This window comes from Bombina bombina, chromosome 12, assembly GCF_027579735.1.
Source record: "Bombina bombina isolate aBomBom1 chromosome 12, aBomBom1.pri, whole genome shotgun sequence".
NCBI lineage: Eukaryota > Metazoa > Chordata > Amphibia > Anura > Bombinatoridae > Bombina > Bombina bombina.
The window spans coordinates 133,557,105-133,578,561 of NC_069510.1; the positions used below are offsets into that span (position 1 = coordinate 133,557,105).

At 39.9% G+C, this 21,457-nt stretch overlaps 1 protein-coding gene across 2 annotated transcripts in view; it reads left to right on the forward strand.

Moving 5' to 3' along the window:
* CDK5RAP2 (CDK5 regulatory subunit associated protein 2) overlaps window positions 1-21,457 on the forward strand; it is a 538,634-nt gene that overhangs the window by 298,986 nt on the left and 218,191 nt on the right. For both annotated transcript variants that reach the window (XM_053695716.1, XM_053695717.1), the window contains 3 exons: window positions 6,323-6,539; window positions 14,364-14,624; window positions 19,400-19,727. In XM_053695716.1, the coding sequence (XP_053551691.1) occupies window positions 6,323-6,539; window positions 14,364-14,624; window positions 19,400-19,727 (806 nt within the window). The remainder of the gene's footprint in view (window positions 1-6,322; window positions 6,540-14,363; window positions 14,625-19,399; window positions 19,728-21,457) is intronic.

Consider the following 21,457-nt stretch of genomic DNA (forward strand, 5'->3'; position numbering starts at 1 on the left):
GGGTCAATATATGACTACCGTGGATTTAAAGGATGCGTATCTACATATTCCTATCCACAAAGATCATCATCAGTTCCTAAGGTTCGCCTTTCTGGACAAACATTACCAGTTCGTGGCTCTTCCATTCGGTCTAGTTACTGCTCCCAGAATTTTCACAAAGGTGCTAGGGTCCCTTCTAGCGGTTCTAAGGCCGAGGGGCATTGCAGTGGCACCTTACCTAGACGACATCCTAATCCAAGCGTTGTCCCTTTCCAGATCAAGGGCTCATACAGACGTATTAGCTTTTCTCAGGTCTCACGGGTGGAAGGTGAACGTGGAAAAGAGTTCCCTGTCCCCGTCTACAAGAGTTCCCTTTCTGGGAACAATAATAGATTCTGTAAAAATGAAGATTTTTCTGACAGAGGTCAGAAAATTAAAGCTTCTAAAGGCTTGTCAAGTTCTTCAATTTATTCCTCAACCTTCCATAGCTCAGTGCATGGAAGTAATAGGTCTAATGGTTGCAGCAATGGACGTGGTTCCTTTTGCTCAAATTCATCTAAGACCATTGCAACTGTGCATGCTCAGACAGTGGAATGGGGATTATGCAGACTTTTCTCCCCAGATTCAAGTAGACCAGGTAACCAGAGACTCACTCCATTGGTGGTTGACTCAGGATCACCTGTCTCAGGGAATGAGTTTCCGCAGACCAGAGTGGGTCATTGTCACGACCGACGCCAGTCTATTAGGCTGGTGCGCGGTCTGGGACTCCCTGAAAGCTCAGGATCTATGGTCTCGGGAAGAGTCTCTTCTCCCGATAAACATCCTGGAACTGAGAGCGATATTCAATGCGCTCCGGGCTTGGCCTCGACTAGCGAAGGCCGGATTCATAAGATTTCAGTCGGACAACATGACGACTGTAGCTTACATCAACCATCAAGGAGGAATAAAGAGTTCCTTGGCGATGAGAGAGGTATCCAAGATCATCAAATGGGCGGAGGATCACTCCTGCCACCTGTCTGCAATTCACATCCCAGGAGTAGACAACTGGGAGGCGGATTATTTGAGTCGTCAGACTTTCCATCCGGGGGAGTGGGAACTCCACCCGGAGGTCTTTGCCCAGTTAACTCAATTATGGGGCATTCCAGACATGGATCTGATGGCGTCTCGTCAGAACTTCAAGGTTCATCGCTACTGGTCCAGATCCAGGGATCCCAAGGCGACTCTAGTGGAAGCATTAGTGGCGCCTTGGTCGTTCAACCTAGCTTATGTGTTTCCACCGTTTCCTCTCCTTCCCAGGCTCGTAGCCAGGATCAAACAGAAGGCCTCGGTGATTCTGATAGCTCCTGCGTGGCCACGCAGGACTTGGTATGCAGACCTGGTGAATATGTCATCGGCTCCACCATGGAAGCTACCTTTGAGACAGGATCTTCTAGTATAAGGTCCATTCGAACATCCAAATCTAGTCTCTCTGCAACTGACTGCGTGGAAATTGAACGCTTGATTTTATCTAAGCGTGGGTTTTCAGATTCAGTTATAGATACTCTGGTCCAAGCCAGAAAACCTGTGACTAGGAAAATTTACCATAAGATATGGAAAAAAATATATCTGTTGGTGCGAATCCAAGGGATTCTCTTGGAGTAAAATTAAAATTCCTAGGATACTTTCCTTTCTCCAAGAGGGTTTGGATAAAGGGTTGTCAGCGAGTTCTCTTAAAGGACAGATATCTGCTCTGTCTGTTTTGTTACACAAACATCTGGCAGCAGTGCCAGATGTACAGGTGTTTGTACAGGCCTTAGTCAGAATCAAGCCTGTCTACAGACCCATGACTCCTCCATGGAGTCTAAACTTAGTTCTTTCAGTTCTTCAAGGGGTTCCGTTTGAACCCTCACATTCCATAGATATTAAGTTACTATCTTGGAAAGTTTTGTTTTTGGTTGCTATTTCTTCTGCTAGAAGAGTTTCTGAATTGTCTGCTTTGCAGTGTGATCCACCCTATCTGGTATTCCATGCAGATAAGGTTGTTTTGCGTACCAAACCTGGTTTTCTTCCGAAAGTGGTTTCCAACAAGAATATTAACCAGGAAATAGTTGTTCCTTCTCTGTGTCCGAATCCAGTTTCAAAGAAGGAACGTTTGTTACACAATTTAGATGTGAGAAGGAAAAGAGGGCGCCACAATAGCGTAATATTGTCTGGTAATGTGGGTAACAATATATGGACAGGTAATATGCTTACCAGAACAAATGGCACTGTGCTGTGACCAGTGCGTGACAGCTTGCTAGCACTTAACAGTGGCTAGTACACTGGGGAGAGTGCGTTCCTTGGAGTCTTTTCTGGTACCCCCTTGGCAAACTTCTCTTGGTGCTTGTAATTTCAAATGAAGTATTGGACTTGGCGTGTAGTTGTATTATGATGGAATACCACAAACACGGACAACTTCTAAATTAAAATGGCTTTCGCTTTTATCTGAGGAAACTACCCAGTTGGGGTTGAGAAACGCGTCATATTAAAGCCATTTTAATTTAGAAGTTGTCAGTGTTTGTGGTATTCCATCATAATACAACTACACGCCAAGTCCAATACTTCATTTGAAATTACAAGCACCAAGAGAAGTTTGCCTAGGGGGTACCAGAAAAGACTCCAAGGAACGCACTCTCCCCAGTGTACTAGCCACTGTTAAGTGCTAGCAAGCTGTCACGCACTGGTCACAGCACAGTGCCATTTGTTCTGGTAAGCATATTACCTGTCCATATATTGTTACCCACATTACCAGACAATATTACGCTATTGTGGCGCCCTCTTTTCCTTCTCTCATTTTCCAGCAGTTTTTTCCCTACTCTCCGGGACCAAGAGGAGCTACCTGCCTTCACGCTACTATTGCATCTAAGAAGTAAACACCTACACGGATTCACAGAAACTTTTTATTCTAAGGACACACTCACAAGCCGGTTCACGGTAGAGTTGCACATTGACTCTGTTTGTCCAATTTATATGATTTTTGTTTGCATTTTATCAGCGTGCTTTTTTATCCCTGTCTGGGATATTCTATGTTTACAATTTAGATGTGGTCCGTGCTTTAAAATTCTATTTAGACGTAACAAAGGATTTCAGACAGACTTCATCTTTGTTTGTCGTTTATTCTGGTAAGAGGAGAAGACAGAAAGCTACTGCTACCTCTCTTTCTTTTTGGCTAAAAAGCATCATCCGATTGGCTTATGAGACTGCCGGACGGCAGCCTCCTGAACGAATTACAGCTCATTCTACCAGAGCTGTGGCTTCCACATGGGCCTTCAAGAACAAGGCTTCTGTTGATCGGATATGTAAGGCAGCGACTTGGTCTTCTCTGCACACTTTTGCCAAATTTTACAAATTCGATACTTATGCTTCTTCGGAGGCTATTTCTGGGAGAAAGGTTTAGCAAGCCGTGGTGCCTTCCGTTTAGGTAACCTGATTTGCTCCCTCCCGTCATCCGTGTCCTAAAGCTTTGGTATTGGTTCCCACAAGTAAGGATGACGCCGTGGACCGGACACACCAATGTTGGAGAAAACAGAATTTATGTTTACCTGATAAATTTCTTTCTCCAACGGTGTGTCCGGTCCACGGCCCGCCCTGGTTTTTAATCAGGTTTGAAAAATGTCTTTCTTTATACACTACAGTCACCACTGCACCCTATAGTTTCTCATTTTTTCTCCTAACCGTCGGTCGAATGACTGGGGGGCGGAGCCAGAGGGGGGCTATATGGTCAGCTTTTGCTGTGCTCTCTTTGCCATTTCCTGTTAGGGAAGAGAATATTCCCACAAGTAAGGATGACGCCGTGGACCGGACACACCGTTGGAGAGAGAAATTTATCAGGTAAACATAAATTCTGTTTTTCTATGCCTGTTACTAACTAACTACCCCAAATACGCTTTTTATCAATAGCATTTCATTAACATATCTCTACCGTATATCAGAAATCTTGTCTGCAAATTTAATTGTTTTCCAAACCCACTCCGTGGGTATCCTTTGCTCTGTACCAATCCGTTTACAATACCTAGGTTTCAAAATGGCGCTTTAAACACAATTTCATTGGTTTAAGTATTTTGAACACGCAGTGCTGAAAATAGTGGGCAGGATAACGTGACATCATCGGGGAATAAAAGATATAACTTTTAGTATGTTATGAAACTTCGTTTTGGAGAAAATATAGGTCAGTAGTTTTTAATTAATGTTTATTAACTTTAATATGTTAGTTGTTTGGCTTAAAAATTATAACAGAAAGTAATCCTTTAACATTATTTTCGCTAGAAATATAAGAACCGAAGATCCGCCTGCAGTATATCCCTCCTGCCATGCCGCCACGAGCGTGCAATTTCTGTCCGAGGACTGGATCCTGATTTGATGATGATTTGAAGAAGAAGGCAGCTACGTAACGGTGGGGGGAGTCCGGCTGCCATATTTACCCGGTATTACACAAGTTACCGAAAGTGATTACTACAGAAGCAAGGCGGCATGGCAGGAGGGATATACTGCAGGAAGATCTTCGGTTCTTATATTTCTAGCGCAAATAATGTTAAGGGAAGTGTTGAATGTCCCTTTAATTCAGAAACAACAGCAGTCCACCTGAGATTGAGAAGATGCATGCTCGGACAGGAAAGTGGTTTGCTGTTTGTTACATTTTGGCTGGGAAATACTAAAGGCCATTGCAACCTGTTTTAGTCCCGCCTATCTATAGTGGTCTCTTGGACTTCACTTCTTGGGTATCAGAACCCACATGTGATCATCATGTGGACTCTCGCCATCTTTTGATGTTATTGTAAGGAGAAATAAAAGATGATCGTAATAACTACAATTTAAAAAGTTTTATTTAACTAAATAAAAATAACTATAACCTTAATAAAAAATAATTGTAATAGTTTTATTAAACTAAAACAATAACATTATATTTAATGTATTTAAATACTTGCCCCTCCCTCCTCACACTTTGGTCCTTGTGCAGATCTATTCTACTCCATACAATCTTCTATTCAGTGTACATAGATTTGCAGGGGAGAAATTGCATTAAAGGGACAGTAAAGTCTAAATTAAAATTTGGAAGTTCTTTCTGAATCATGAAAGTTTAACAACTTTCCAATTTACTTCTCTTATCTAATGTGCTTCATTCTTTTGGTAACCATTGTTGAAGAACATACATAGGCAGGCTCAGAAGCAATGCACTACTGTGATCTAGCTGCTTTTCACTGTCTCACCCAAAGTGTTCAGTTAGGCCCTAGTAGAGCATTGCTCTCCTTCAACAAAGAATACCAAGAGAATGAAGCAAATTTGATAATAGAAGTAAATCTGAAATCTGATAATTGTATTTTTTAGCTGAAACCCAAAAGTTAGCTTTCACGATTATGTCCCTTTAAGGTTTATTTCTAAACTATAGAGGTTTGTTGTTTGCAGTGAAGAAGGGGCAGGTTATTTCTACAGAAACAAATTCACCGTTTTGAGAACCACAAAACAAATAATATGTGATAATAACTTCTAGAAAGAAAAAACTGCCTAAATAATCTTACAGAAACCTCTGGGAGATAATGAGATTGTGATCAGATTAATAGAATTATTTACCAACGAAAATAAATAAATAAACATTACAGCCACAGATACAGCATCTTGCTATATCAAACGTAATCTAGATTTCAGGAGAAATAACCTTAAAGTTTAGATTATAATGTATCTTAAATAGAAACTATCTTTAGATAGGTTTTTCCTCTAAAGCATTTTATTTATAAAAAAAAAAATCCTATTTATTTCAAAACCATCTGATTTAAATTAAAAAAAAATGTTTATATATATATATATATATATATATATATATATATATATAGTATATTTAAATTTAAATAATTGATTTTTGCTGAGGAATAATCCACCAATTCCCTAAACTGAGGTGGCTAAACCCTGGGCAGAGGCAGGTTTTGGAAACGGTAGGACTTTTCTCTACGATTTTTTGCTAAATTTGCCACATTCAGTAAGAAGTTTGTCGGAAGGCGATTATACTGTGCATAGGCAGTTGTTTCCCTAGAAAACCTTCTGAACATGACTAAAATATAGTACAGCTAGTTCTAGTGTGATAGTGTACCCTTGAAAACATGCTTTTCACAGCTGCTGAGGATCGTTTCTGGACCATTAAATTATAATTCATACCATGGAGTGCAAGATACAGCTTGGAGCATCCACAGAGATTAAGGAATGAACAATTTTATCAGTTTTTTTACTATACGACCTTGAAATACACTTTGAGTTTACTGTATACTGATATCTCATTTTCCAGTGTAGTTATAGCTGAGATATTCACCAGTAAAAATGTTTGTTCTCCATCCAGTCTGCGAAGAAATCCCGTATTCCCATTCTGATAAAACCAGCATCTTACTCAAAGCCCGACGGCGAGACTCCCGGGATGTTCTGCGCTGTACGAGATTGTATCAAGCTTCAAAAGGAGCTGGAGAGCTGCCAGATAGACGATCACAGACTGTATGAGCAGTCGCTGCATTCTCAAACAGAGACAGAATCTCTAAGAGAAAATAAACCGGTGCTAAAAGGTAAGATGCATTGTCAGTCCGTAAGCTGATAGTGATCACACAATATTCTCAGTGTTATAATGAGGCAGCGTAATGAGATTTAAATATGTGAGAAGATTCTGTAAATAATCTCTTGTGCTTTGTGTTACTGATTATTTCTACAGCTTTTGTTCATCTCCATGAGACCTTCTAACACCTACAATATCTTACACTGAGACAATAAACCTTATATATGGCTCCATATAAATATGTCATTAAAGGGACATGAAACACAAAATCTTTCTTTTATGTCTTTGTTCTCATGTTATTCTTTGTTGAAGAGATTAGGTAGGTATCTGGTGCACTACATGGCAGGAATAGTGCTCTTGCAAGTGTGTAACATTTCATAACTGCTGCCAGATACTGCTGCAGACATGTGCACAGTCTTCATTCTACCTTCCTGCTTTTCAACAAATGATAACAAGAAAACAAAGACAATTGACAATATAAGTACAAAGTATGTTCTTTCTGAATCATGAAAGAAAAATGTTGGGTAAGAAAATATAAACAGCATGATATAGTGAAGGGAATGATTTCTATTTATTTACGCTCTCATAAAGCCATATCATCAATCTATCTGAAAAAGGTTTATTACTATCTTATAAAACCATATCATTACTTGTCATTGGCCTCTGAAATATACAGAAATATACAGAAATATCTCCCTTCATATCCTCCTCCTCTTCATTATTGACTTAGCTCAGTTACTGCCAGCTGATTGGATGAACCAAGAAGGTTTAACTGTCTTTTTTTATATATGCCATCCATACTTTTTATTCTGCCACAAAATGTGCTAGTTATAGTACAACGCTAAAGCTTTACACTTCTTTTTTTTACATTTCTAAACAAGTCAAATAATAATAAAATGCCTCTGCATGTTATTCTTAAAGGGATGGAAAGGTCAAATATAATCACTTTTGCAATATACGTTCATTAGCACCAATGCTTCTAGTAAAAGTTATTACTGATTTTCAGCGGCATACGCACATATCCTGTGAGAGCCCGTGCACCAGTATTCAGAGATCTGGCAGTGGTTTGTATTGCTTCTGAAGACATAAGCGGCATACGCACATATGCTGTGAGAGCCCGTGCACCAGTATTCAGAGATCTGGCAGTGGTTTGTATTGCTTATGAAGACATAAGCGGCATACGCACATATGCTGTGAGAGCCCGTGCACCAGTATTCAGAGATCTGGCAGTGGTTTGTATTGCTTCTGAAGACATCATTTGTGTCCTAGAAGCCACTGCTGACTTTCTGAGCAGGCATGTCGTTTGCATAATGGTACACGGCCCTCACAGGATATGTGGGTATGCTGCAGAAAATCAGTTATAACTCTTAACTAGAAGCATTTTTGCTAATGGAAGTATATTGCAAACATGCTTATAGCTTACATTTAAATGCACCTATTCACATTTCATTTCTCCAACATTGGTGTGTCCGGTCCACGGCGTCATCCATAACTTGTGGGAATATTCTCTTCCCCAACAGGAAATGGCAAAGAGCACAGCAAAAGCTGTCCATATAGTCCCTCCCAGGCTCCGCCCCCCCAGTCATTCTCTTTGCCGCTCTAACAAGTAGCATCTCCACGGAGATGGTGAAGAGTATGTGGTGTTTAATTGTAGTTTTTTATTCTTCTATCAAGAGTTTGTTATTTTAAAATAGTGCTGGTATGTACTATTTACTTTAAAACAGAAAGAGATGAATAGTTATGTTTATAAGAGGAGTATGATTTTAGCAGCAGTAACTAAAATCGGTTGCTGTTCCCACACAGGACTGTTGAGCTGAGAGAACTTCAGTTGGGGGAACAGTTTGCAGACTTTTCTGCTTAAGGTATGACTAGCCATTATTCTAACAAGACTGTGTAATGCTGGAAGGCTGTCATTTTTCCCTCATGGGGATCGGTAAGCCATTTTCTTAGACTCAAACAGAATAAAGGGCTTATTATGGGCTATAAACTGGTAGACACTTTTATGGGCTAAATCGATTGCTTTATTTAGGTATTATATGCAGTTTGAAGTTGAATTTCACACTTTTATAACTTTGAGGAACGTTTTTTACGCCAGGCACTTGTTTAGACACCTTCCCAGTCAGGAAGGGCCCTTCTCTGTAGTAGGCAGAGCCTCATTTTCGCGCCATTACTGCGCAGTTACTTTTGAGAACAGTACATGCTGCTGCATGTGTGTGGGTCTGGAATTCACTGAAAAGGTTCCTAGAAGGCTACATTTGGTATCTTATACCCCCCTGGGATTGGTGAAGTCGCAGCAAAGGCTGGGGCTGGGACTGTAAGGGGGTTAAAATTGTAAACGGCTCCAGTTTCCACATTTTAAGGGTTAACAGCCTGAAATTTGGGGTGCAATACTTTGAATGCTTTAAGACACTGTGGTGAAAATTTGGTAAAGATTGGATAATTCCTTCATAGTTTTTCACATATTCAGTAATAAAGTGTGCCCTGTTTAACATTTAAAGAGACAGTAACGGTTTTGTTTTAAAACGGTTTTTGTGCTTTATTAACCAGTTTAAGCCTGTTTAACATGTCTGTGCCTTCAGATAGATCATGTTCTGTATGTATGGAAGCCAATGTGACTCCCCCTTCTAATATGTGTGATAATTGTGCCATAGCGTCCAAACAAAGTAAGGACAGTACTGTCACAAATAGTAAAGTTGCCCAAGATGATTCCTCAGATGAAGGAAGTAGACATAGTTCTACATCATCTCCTTCTGTGTCTACACCAGTTTTGCCCACGCAGGAGACCCCTAGTACTTCTAGCGCGCCAATGCTTGTTACTATGCAACAATTGATGGCAGTAATGGATAACTCCATAGCAAATATTCTATCCAAAATGCCAGCATTTCAGAGAGAGCGCGATTGCTCTGTTTTAAACACTGTAGAGCAGGAGGGCGCTGATGATAATTTTTCTGTCATACCCTCACACCAATCTGAAGTGGCAATGAGGGAGGTTTTGTCAGATGGGGAAATTTCTGATACAGGAAGAATTTCTCAGCAGGCAGAACCTGATGTTGTGACATTTAAATTTAAATTAGAGCATCTCCGCGCATTGCTTAAAGAGGTGCTTTCTACTCTGGATGATTGTGACAATCTGGTCATCCCAGAAAAATTGTGCAAGATGGACAAGTTCCTTGAGGTCCCGGTGCACCCTGATGCTTTTCCAATACCCAAACGGGTGGCGGACATAGTGAATAAGGAGTGGGAGAAGCCAGGCATACCTTTTGTCCCTCCTCCTATATTTAAGAAATTATTCCCTATGGTCGACCCCAGAAAGGACTTATGGCAAACAGTCCCTAAGGTCGAGGGGGCGGTTTCTACACTAGCCAAACGCACAACCATTCCTATTGAGGACAATTGTGCTTTCAAAGATCCTATGGATAAAAAATTGGAGGGTTTGCTTAAAAAGATTTTTGTACAGCAAGGTTACCTCCTTCAACCTATTTCGTGTATTATTCCTGTCACTACAGCAGCGTGGTTCTGGTTCGAGGAACTGGAAAAGTCGCTCAGTAGGGAGACTCCGTATGAGGAAGTCATGGACAGAATTCACGCACTTAAGTTAGCTAATTCCGTTATTTTAGATGCCGCTCTGCAGTTAGCGAGATTAGCGGCGAAAAATTCAGGGTTTGCAATTGTGGCGCGCAGAGTGCTCTGGCTAAAGTCTTGGTCGGCGGATGTATCTTCCAAGACAAAATTGCTTAATATCCCTTTCAAAGGTAAGACCCTTTTTGGGTCAGAATTGAAAGAAATTATTTCAGACATCACTGGGGGTAAGGGCCATGCCCTCCCACAAGATAGGCCTTTCAAGGCTAAGAATAAGTCTAATTTTCGTTCCTTTCGCAATTTCAGGAACGGACCGGCCTCCAACTCTGCAGCCTCTAGACAAGAGGGTAACGCTTCCCAGACTAAACCAGCTTGGAAACCGATGCAAGGCTGGAACAAGGGTAAACAGGCCAAGAAGCCTGCTGCTGCTACCAAGACAGCATGAAGAGGTAGTCCCTGATCCGGGACCGGATCTAGTAGGGGGCAGACTCTCTCTCTTTGCTCAGGCTTGGGCAAGAGATGTTCAGGATCCCTGGGCACTAGAAATAGTCTCTCAGGGTTATCTTCTAGAATTCAAGGAACTACCCCCAAGGGGAAGGTTCCACATGTCTCGCTTATCTTCAAACCAAATAAAGAGACAGGCATTCTTACATTGTGTAGAAGACCTGTTAAAGATGGGAGTGATACACCCAGTTCCAACGGTGGAACAAGGTCAGGGGTTTTACTCAAATCTGTTTGTAGTTCCCAAGAAAGAGGGAACTTTCAGACCAATTCTGGATTTAAAAATTCTAAACAAATTTCTCAGTTCCATCGTTCAAAATGGAAACCATTCGAGCGATTTTACCTACAATCCAGGAGGGTCAATTTATGACTACCGTGGATTTAAAGGATGCGTATCTACATATTCCTATCCACAAAGATCATTATCAGTTCCTAAGGTTCGCCTTTCTGGACAAGCATTACCAGTTCGTGGCTCTCCCATTCGGGCTAGCCACTGCTCCAAGGATTTTCACAAAGGTGCTCGGGTCCCTTCTAGCGGTTCTAAGACCAAGGGGTATTGCAGTGGCACCTTACCTGGACGACATCCTAATCCAAGCGTCGTCTCTTTCCAAAGCAAAGGCTCATACAGACATTGTTCTAGCCTTTCTCAGATCTCACGGGTGGAAGGTGAACGTAGAAAAGAGTTCCCTGTCTCCGTCGACAAGAGTTCCCTTCTTGGGAACAATAATAGATTCTTTAGAAATGAAGATTTTCCTAACAGATGTCAGAAAGTCAAAGCTTCTAAACGCTTGTCAAGTTCTTCACTCTTTTCTGCAGCCTTCCATAGCTCAGTGCATGGAAGTAGTAGGGTTGATGGTTGCAGCAATGGACATAGTTCCTTTTGCTCGAATTCATCTAAGACCATTACAACTGTGCATGCTCAAGCAGTGGAATGGGGACTATGCAGACTTGTCTCCAATGATTCAAGTAGATCAGATGACCAGAGACTCACTCCGTTGGTGGCTGACCCAGGATCACCTGTCCCAGGGAATGAGCTTCCGCAGACCAGAGTGGGTCATCGTCACGACCGACGCCAGTCTATTAGGCTGGGGCGCGGTCTGGGATTCCCTGAAAGCTCAGGGTCTATGGTCTCGGGAAGAGTCTCTTCTCCCGATAAACATCCTGGAACTGAGAGAGATATTCAATGCTCTCCGGGCTTGGCCTCAACTAGCGAAGGCCAGATTCATAAGATTCCAGTCAGACAACATGACGACTGTTGCTTACATCAACCATCAGGGGGGAACAAGGAGTTCCTTGGCGATGAGAGAGGTGTCCAAAATCATCAAATGGGCGGAGGATCACTCCTGCCACCTATCTGCAATCCACATCCCAGGAGTAGACAACTGGGAGGTGGATTATCTGAGTCGTCAGACTTTCCATCCGGGGGAGTGGGAACTTCACCCGGAGGTGTTTGCCCAGTTGACTCAATTGTGGGGCATTCCAGACATGGATCTGATGGCGTCTCGTCAGAACTTCAAGGTTCCTTGCTACGGGTCCAGATCCAGGGATCCCAAGGCGACTCTGGTGGATGCATTAGTGGCGCCTTTGTCCTTCAACCTAGCTTATGCGTTTCCGCCGTTCCCTCTCCTTCCCAGGCTGGTAGCCAGGATCAAACAGGAGAAGGCCTCTGTGATTCTGATAGCTCCTGCGTGGCCACGCAGGACTTGGTATGCAGACCTGGTGAATATGTCATCGGCTCCACCATGGAAGCTACCTTTGAGACAGGATCTTCTAGTGCAAGGTCCATTCGAACATCCAAATCTAGTTTCTCTCCAGCTGACTGCTTGGAAATTGAACGCTTGATTTTATCCAAGCGCGGGTTTTCGGATTCAGTGATAGATACTTTGGTCCAAGCCAGAAAACCTGCGACTAGAAAGATTTACCATAAAATATGGAAAAGATATATCTGTTGGTGTGAATCCAATGGATTCTCATGGAGTAAGATTAAAATTCCCAGGATCCTCTCCTTTCTCCAAGAAGGTTTGGATAAGGGATTGTCAGCGAGTTCTCTAAAAGGACAGATTTCTGCTCTATCTGTCTTGTTACACAAACGACTGGTAGCTGTGCCAGATGTTCAAGCTTTTGTACAGGCTTTGGTCAGTATCAAGCCTGTTTACAGACCTTTGACTCCTCCCTGGAGTCTAAATTTAGTTCTTTCAGTTCTTCAAGGGGTTCCGTTTGAACCCTTACATTCCATAGATATCAAGTTATTATCTTGGAAAGTTCTGTTTTTGGTTGCTATTTCTTCTGCTAGAAGAGTTTCTGAATTATCTGCTTTGCAGTGTGACCCACCCTATCTGGTGTTCCATTCAGATAAGGTTGTTTTGCGTACCAAGCCTGGTTTTCTTCCAAAAGTTGTTTCCAACAAGAATATTAACCAGGAAATAGTTGTTCCTTCTTTGTGTCCGAATCCAGTTTCAAAGAAGGAACGTTTGTTACACAATTTAGATGTAGTCCGTGCTTTAAAGTTCTATTTAGAAGCAACAAAGGATTTCAGACAAACTTCTTCTCTGTTTGTCGTTTATTCTGGCAAGAGGAGAGGTCAAAAGGCTACTGCTGCCTCTCTTTCCTTCTGGCTGAAAAGCATCATCCGATTGGCTTACGAGACTGCCGGACGGCAGCCTCCTGAACGAATCACAGCTCACTCTACTAGGGCTGTGGCTTCCACATGGGCCTTCAAGAACGAGGCTTCTGTTGATCAGATATGTAAGGCAGCGACTTGGTCTTCTCTGCACACTTTTGCCAAATTCTACAAATTTGATACTTTTGCTTCCTCGGAGGCTATTTTTGGGAGAAAGGTTTTGCAAGCCGTGGTGCCTTCTGTTTAGGTAACCTGATTTGCTCCCTCCCTTCATCCGTGTCCTAAAGCTTTGGTATTGGTTCCCACAAGTTATGGATGACGCCGTGGACCGGACACACCAATGTTGGAGAAAACAGAATTTATGCTTACCTGATAAATTACTTTCTCCAACGGTGTGTCCGGTCCACGGCCCGCCCTGGTTTTTTAATCAGGTTTGAAAAATGTATTTCTCTATACACTACAGTCACCACGGCACCCTATAGTTTCTCCTTTTTTTCTCCTAACCGTCGGTCGAATGACTGGGGGGGCGGAGCCTGGGAGGGACTATATGGACAGCTTTTGCTGTGCTCTTTGCCATTTCCTGTTGGGGAAGAGAATATTCCCACAAGTTATGGATGACGCCTTGGACCGGACACACTGTTGGAGAAAGTAATTTATCAGGTAAGCATAAATTCTGTTTTTTGTCCTTTCTATTTTTGCTTTGAATACATAATTTATTTAGTTGGAAAACTAGCCTGGAGTTTCAGATGGGTGTTTACATGGGAGGAGTATTGTGGTTATGTGTTTGTCCTGTCCTGACCCTTTTTAAACCCCTTAACGACAACAACATACCCTGAGTTTTGGGTCTCGCAACCTCCCTCCCTCCTGCAGGCCCCCCGTTATAGTGCGGTCTTGCTACGCTATTAAAAGCACAAGCCCCATTAAAAGACCGGCGACATACAGGGTTAAAGGTTTTCTCTGACGAGTACTACAATAAGATTTGAGCTGAAATAAGGAATTTACAAGTTAAATTACGTTTCTATATTGTTGCTAATTGTTTAATGGCCTTATTGTGATCGTCTTGCAATACAAGTAGGGTTGGATGTATATGTTTAGGATCTAATGTTAATCCTTTTTTTATTATTTGTGTAATATTAGGAAACGGCACCTTAGATAATTTGCAGAATTCTCAGGATGGAGATAAACATGTTGCAGAACCATTTTCAGATGAGGACAATGCAGATCCATTCTCACAGTTCAGTCTGAACAATCCAGAGTTGCGCTACACAGAACAAAGTGAAAGTCGCTTACAGGAACAACTGGAGCTCAGCCAGCTGCAAAATCATCTTATGATGGAAAAATTACAGAGAGCTGAGATAGAGATTGAGAAACTTAAAGCAAACGAAATTTTGCTGAAAGGTAATGTTACTTCAGGGGAGTGTTTGTATAGTTTAACGTTATCATCTCTGTGCTCATTGAGTGTATACTGTTTTGTTTGTTTTTACAGTTTTCAGTTATTCTAAGACCTTTTAATCTTTGTTTTCTATGTTGTGATAAGATGGGAATGAAGTGTTCTAGTGAATGCAACATAAACTGCACATCCTGTTGTGTGCAAAAGTCAGAAAGTTACACACAGATCCTAACTCTACACTCGCTAGACTGAACAGTGAAACAAACAAGTACAGCATGTTAATTATACAACCTGTGTGTAAAGGGTGTGGGTTTCTGTGCAAGATCCTGGGCTGGTTTCTGGTGATCTAGGTTGGTTGTGTATTAAGCTCCAGTTACAACCTAATGTAGAGATAGGGTGGACAATGTGACTAAGCTTACAATTGAATTAGTAGTAGTAAGAAATAGCTATAGGAGATGGAAGGCCAAGAGGGCTCTGATATATGAGAGAAACAGATATTTGTTCAAGTCCCGTGTCATGCTCTCCATATTAAAGGTGGTCCACGTAGAGTCACCTGGCTGTCCAGCTGGTATCTAGTTCATAACAACTACATTATCACTTTATAAGGTGAGTGTGTTAAGAATGTTACAGGAATTATTTAACCTGCCCATGAGTTATTAAATACAGGCACGCGATGATCAAATTAGATACATTTTGTGTAGAGCCCCAAAGAAATGTTAAACAGATCAATAACTCTGAATCATAGACATAAGTACTTTATCTAAAATCACACGTGTACTGATACAATATAGCATTACTAAATTCAATCAATTATTTTAAAAACACAGCAACAGACTGAGAAATCTTGGGATTGGGTTTTGAGATGTGGAATAATAGGGTACATAGGGGCCCACACCTTCAATGTTTAGGATTTAATATCTCAGGGATATGAAAATGAACGTGTCCTCATCGATGTAAATAGTTACAGGCGTAAGTCGCTTTATAGCGCTTTGCTTATTGCGTTTTTTACAAATTGAATATATGTGACAACCCTGTGCCATGCAAGTCTGTTGTCTTCAACATGTATACAAATATAAACACATACATACACACACATATTTATTTATATTTCTTTCCTGTGGCATGGAGAGTCCACTAAGGGAAGTTACACTTAACAGCTTTGCTGGGGTGTTCTTTGCCTTCTCCTGCTGGCCAGGAGCTGAATATTCCACTAGTAATTGGAATGAAGTTGTGGACTCTCCATGCCCGGAAAGAAAGAAATTGATCAAGTAAGCATACATTTTGTTTTTTCTTTCTAATGGTAGTGAGAGTCCACGATCCTTACACTAGTGAATTACATCACCTTGCCACCAGGAGGTGGCAAAGATACCCTACCAGAGCTTTCATTTATCCCTCCCACTTCCTCTTCCCTCCCATTAGTTATTTGCCTCGTCATGGAGAAGGCAAGGAGAGAGAAATGTTAGAAGAAGAATTCTATCATACCCTCATTGGATAATTCCCAGAATAGAGAGTTATGTACTGGAAAGCTGTGACTTATAATTCTCGCTGAAGGCACAGATGACCATTACCATTTTTTTAGCAATAAATTATTTTTTAACGTTAACTGACCCAAAACAAACTATGCAATTTGGTGTTTGACTGTAAATTGTTTTAAATTTGTGTCCACTGTGAGCTTTTAGCCCTAAGGATCCCTTAATACGGCAATGGTTTACTAACCTATATAATAAAGATATTAATTAGCTTCTAACACTATAAAACGGTATGTGCTATGTATCTCTCACACTGCAATGGTAAATACTAACCTATATAATAAAGATATTAATTAGCGTCTAACACTATAAATCGGTATGTACTATGTATCTCTCACACTGCAATGGTAAATACTAACCTATATAATAAGGATATTAATTAGCGTCTAACACTGTAAATCGGTATGTGCTATGTATCTCTCACACTGCAATGGTAAATACTAACCTATATAATAAGGATATTAATTAGCGTCTAACACTATAAAACGGTATGTGCTATGTATCTCTGTCTCACTGCAATGGTAAATACTAACCTATATAATAAGGATATTAATTTGCTTCTAATACTATAAAACGGTATGTACTATGTATCTCACACTGCAATGGTAAATACTAACCTATATAATAAGGATATTAATTTGCTTCTAATACTATAAAACGGTATGTGCTATGTATCTCTCACACTGCAATGGTTTACTAACCTATATAATAAAGATATTAATTAGCGTCTAACACTATAAAACGGTATGTGCTATGTATCTCTCACACTGCAATGGTTTACTAACCTATATAATAAAGATATTAATTAGCGTCTAACACTATAAATCGGTATGTACTATGTATCTCACACTGCAATGGTAAATACTAACCTATATAATAAAGATATTAATTAGCGTCTAACACTATAAATCGGTATGTACTATGTATCTCGCACTGCAATGGTTTACTAACCTATATAATAAAGATATTAATTAGCGTCTAACACTATAAATCTGTATGTACTATGTATCTCACACTGCAATGGTAAATACTAACCTATATAATAAAGATATTAATTAGCTTCTAACACTATAAAACGGTATGTGCTATGTATCTTGCACTGCAATGGTAAATACTAACCTATATAATAAAGATATTAATTAGCGTCTAACACTATAAAACGGTATGTACTATGTATCTCACACTGCAATGGTAAATACTAACCTATATAATAAGGATATTAATTAGCGTCTAACACTATAAAACGGTATGTGCTATGTATCTCTCACACTGCAATGGTTTACTAACCTATATAATAAAGATATTAATTAGCGTCTAACACTATAAATCGGTATGTACTATGTATCTCACACTGCAATGGTAAATACTAACCTATATAATAAGGATATTAATTTGCTTCTAATACTATAAAACGGTATGTGCTATGTATCTCTCACACTGCAATGGTAAATACTAACCTATATAATAAAGATATTAATTAGCGTCTAACACTATAAAACGTATGTGCTATGTATCTCTCTCTTACACATTTAGAAAAAAATTCTTTGAAACAAAAAACAGCATCAGATTCAGTGCCGGGATTTTAACACTAGTCCCTAGACTAGCTTTGGCCTATTTTTAATATTGAGTGAACTTGCACGTTTCCTTTTCTAATTGGTAAACTATAGCGATGCAATCGTATTCCTGCCTTTCTATAGTATATGTGTGTATATTTATAATGTATAGGTTAAAGAGCTGGTGTAGACAACTGTACTCACTATATCAGTATAACATTATTGTGACACTCATTGTCAGCTTGTTATATCTCATTTATTGTTGCAGTTTATGTACCATGCAGTAATGCATGATGCCTCTAAGCACGCTTTAGAGATCATTTTATTGCCATTGAAACAGTGATGCTCTGATTTATAGACATTTTACTGACATAACAAGGTACAGCTTATGGATATGACACTTTCCAATATCAAGGGTGGGGATTGTATTAACAAATTAGAAAGGGGATAATGTTACGCTACAAATAACAACTCATTAGTGTGTGATACGTTATTGTATGTGGTATGTATTTTGATACAGATCAGTTATTATTATTAGTTTGATATTAAGCCACAAATCAGCAAGCGGTTCCCAGGTGCTAAAACCAAATATGGGCTGGCTCCTAAGCTTTACATTCCTGTTTTTCAAATAAAGATAAGAGAACAAAAAATTGAGAATAGGAGTAAATTAGAAAGTTGCTTAAAACTGCTGCCCTATCTGAATCACAAAATAAAAAAATTGGGTTTAGTATCCTTTAAGAAGTCATATGAGCCATTGTGGCTTAAAATTCATTTCACAAGTGGCAGCTTCTACTTTTTGGTCAGCAGAAGCAGATATGTGGACTCGTGTAAAGCAGCAGTTTGGAGTTCTCATCGTATGTTTCAGAAGCACTGGGAATTGAATGTACGTCCTCTTGCTGAGGATTTGGAAGAAAAGTTTACCATTCGGTGATGGCGTGTAAATAAATCTGCTCATATTAATAACTTTATTGTAGAAGTTCTGTTCTTTGCGACTTTTTGTTCTACTGCTTATTAAATCTTTGTTAGTGGGTGGGTACTAGGATAAGGATAAGAAAAATATAAATTGTATCGTGCAACAATGTTGTAATCTTAAATAGCAGAAAGGAGAGGGGTCTTCTAAATACCTATAAAGGGGATATCAGGCTGTGGGTTTTACTCTAATGCCATTTAAAAGGTGCCAGTCCTAGTGAGTAGGGAAGTGAGCCAAGACATTTGGTAACTTATTTTGTTTCTGACTTCCTGCATTATCCATATAAATAGGCTTCTGACTACATTTATTTATATATTTTTGGAGGGTTGGAATGGTTTTCACTGTTAATTTCTAGTATTTTCAATATGTATCATTTTCCAAAGTGGAATGTTATTTATTTTAATAAAGTAAACCTTAATTATAAGAGGGCAACTTGGATATTCTTACTGACCGATTTGAAAGTGAAACCATAGCAGTACATTTTTTTCTCCTAGGTCCAAAAATCAACCAATCAATCTCTGTTTCAAAAATATAATTTTTAGAAGCATATGTTTAATTTTTTTGGCCTAGTAGAAAGTTTATATATTTTTTTTCTTTGTTATGCCATATAGTGGAATCACATTCTTTATTTTTATATTTATCCTATAAATCCTGCTTGGAGATACTCTGATAAAAGTTGACTTTTTATTTTATGCTAAACTGATGACTTTTTCCCTGGTCATTGATTTCAGATATGAGCACATTGATTTATTTGAATGATTCTCATAAAGAACGGGAACCTTTTAACCAGTCATTTGACGCGGACAAGACTATAACAAACGTGTCTGATTGTAAGGAAATGCAGGATGTAAATGAAGATAATGAAAAAGAAACCTGCGACGGTGATATTCATTTGAAGAATAATAAGGATCATAAGAATGGCCTGAATAAACCGAGGGACCATCCCAACAACACAAAAATATTACAACAACCTTGTGAATCAGAAAACCAAACAGAAGCGAATGAATTAAATGAAACACACAGTGAGATAAGTCTGTTTGCAGACCCCTCTCTGGCCAGGTAAGTTGTAGCTCAGCTTGTTGTTATTTTACTGTAGTGCACCTTGTATTTGAGAGTTAGTGAGAAGTTACAGCTACCAATAGATTATATTCAGATGATGTCAGCATAGTATGTATATTTGAGGAGGGAGGATATTAGAGGAAAAGTGGTATACAACCCTTAACATATGAGCTTGGCAGTATTAAGGCTATGGAAAGGCTGCTACCCATGTAGAACAAAGATTAGGTGTGCAATATAAGTCCTTTAGGCAGAAGAGAAAGGTTAGTAGATAAACAGAGCTGTGTGTCTTTGGTAAAATTAAACATTTGAGTGGGGCATATTTAAATGAATCCAAATATACAGGCAGGTGGCAGTTTTGTAGGTTAGGATCTGTATTTTTAATTATTTCAGCTGAATATTATACAACTGAGCAGCTGAGTTTGCACTAGGCAGGCTGAGATAATACTAGGGCCTGATTATCAAAATGTCACCAGGTCAGACATGAAAACACTTGCCGGGGCTGAGAATTCTCTTAAAGAAAGGAGTTGTCCCTCCAAGTTGCAACATGTCTTCCATAGAAAGTAATAGAAATTGAAACTTTGCTGGGGAGAGCGAAGTTAGCAGGGGGCACTCTATAAAAATTAAATGGTGCAGTCAATACAAATCACATTACTCTATTTTCAGTGTATAGCTTCTTACAGTTGGCTTCATATGCACGTGTTTCTCTTGTTAAGTGTGTTCAGTCCACGGGTCATCCATTACTTATGGGATATATTCTCCTTCCCAACAGGAAGTTGCAAGAGGATCACCCAAGCAGAGCTGCTATATAGCTCCTCCCCTCACATGTCATACCCAGTCATTCTCTTGCAACCCTCAACAAAGAAGGAGGTCGCGAGAGGAGCTGGAGTTTTTACTTAACTATTCTTCAATCAAAAGTTTGTTATTTTAAATGGCACCGGAGTGTGCTGTTTTTCTATCTCAGGCAGTATTTGGAAGAAGAAACTGCCTGCGTTTTTTTCTATGATCTTAGCAGGCGTAACTAAGATCCACTGGCTGTTCTCGACATTCTGAGGAGTGGGGTAACTTCAGAAACTGGGAATAGCATGCGGGGTCCCCCGCAAATGAGGTATGTGCAGTACATTATTTTCTGGGAATGGAATTGACTAAGAAAATACTGCTGTTACCGTATGATGTAAGTACAGCCTTAAATGCAGTAGTGGCGACTGGTATCAGGCTGATAAATGTATGCGCAGTCGAGTTATTTTCTAGGGACTAGAATTTGACTGAGAAAATACTGTTAAAACTGAAATAATACTTAAGCCTTATCTGCAGTGATAGCGACTGGTAGCAGGCTTAGTGATAACTTTGCATGACATTGGAAAATGTTGTTTTTTAATAAAACGTTTACTGGCATGTTATTCGTTTTTGTGAGGTACTTTGGTGATAAATCTCTTTGGGCATGATTTTTTTCCACATGGCTAACATATATTTTCTGCATGGAAACCGTTATATCAGGGCTCCCACTGTTGTAATAGGAGTGGGAGGGACCTTGTTTTAGCGCCTTGTTGCGCAGTTAAAATTCTAGCACAGTCTTCCTGCTTCTTCCTCCTTGATCCAGGACGTCTCTAGAGAGCTCAGGGGTCTGCAAAATTCATTTTTGAGGGAGGTAATCGGTCACAGCAGATCTGTGACAGTGTGTTTGACTGTGATTAAAAGCGTTAAATCTTAATTGATATCCGTTTTATCCGTTT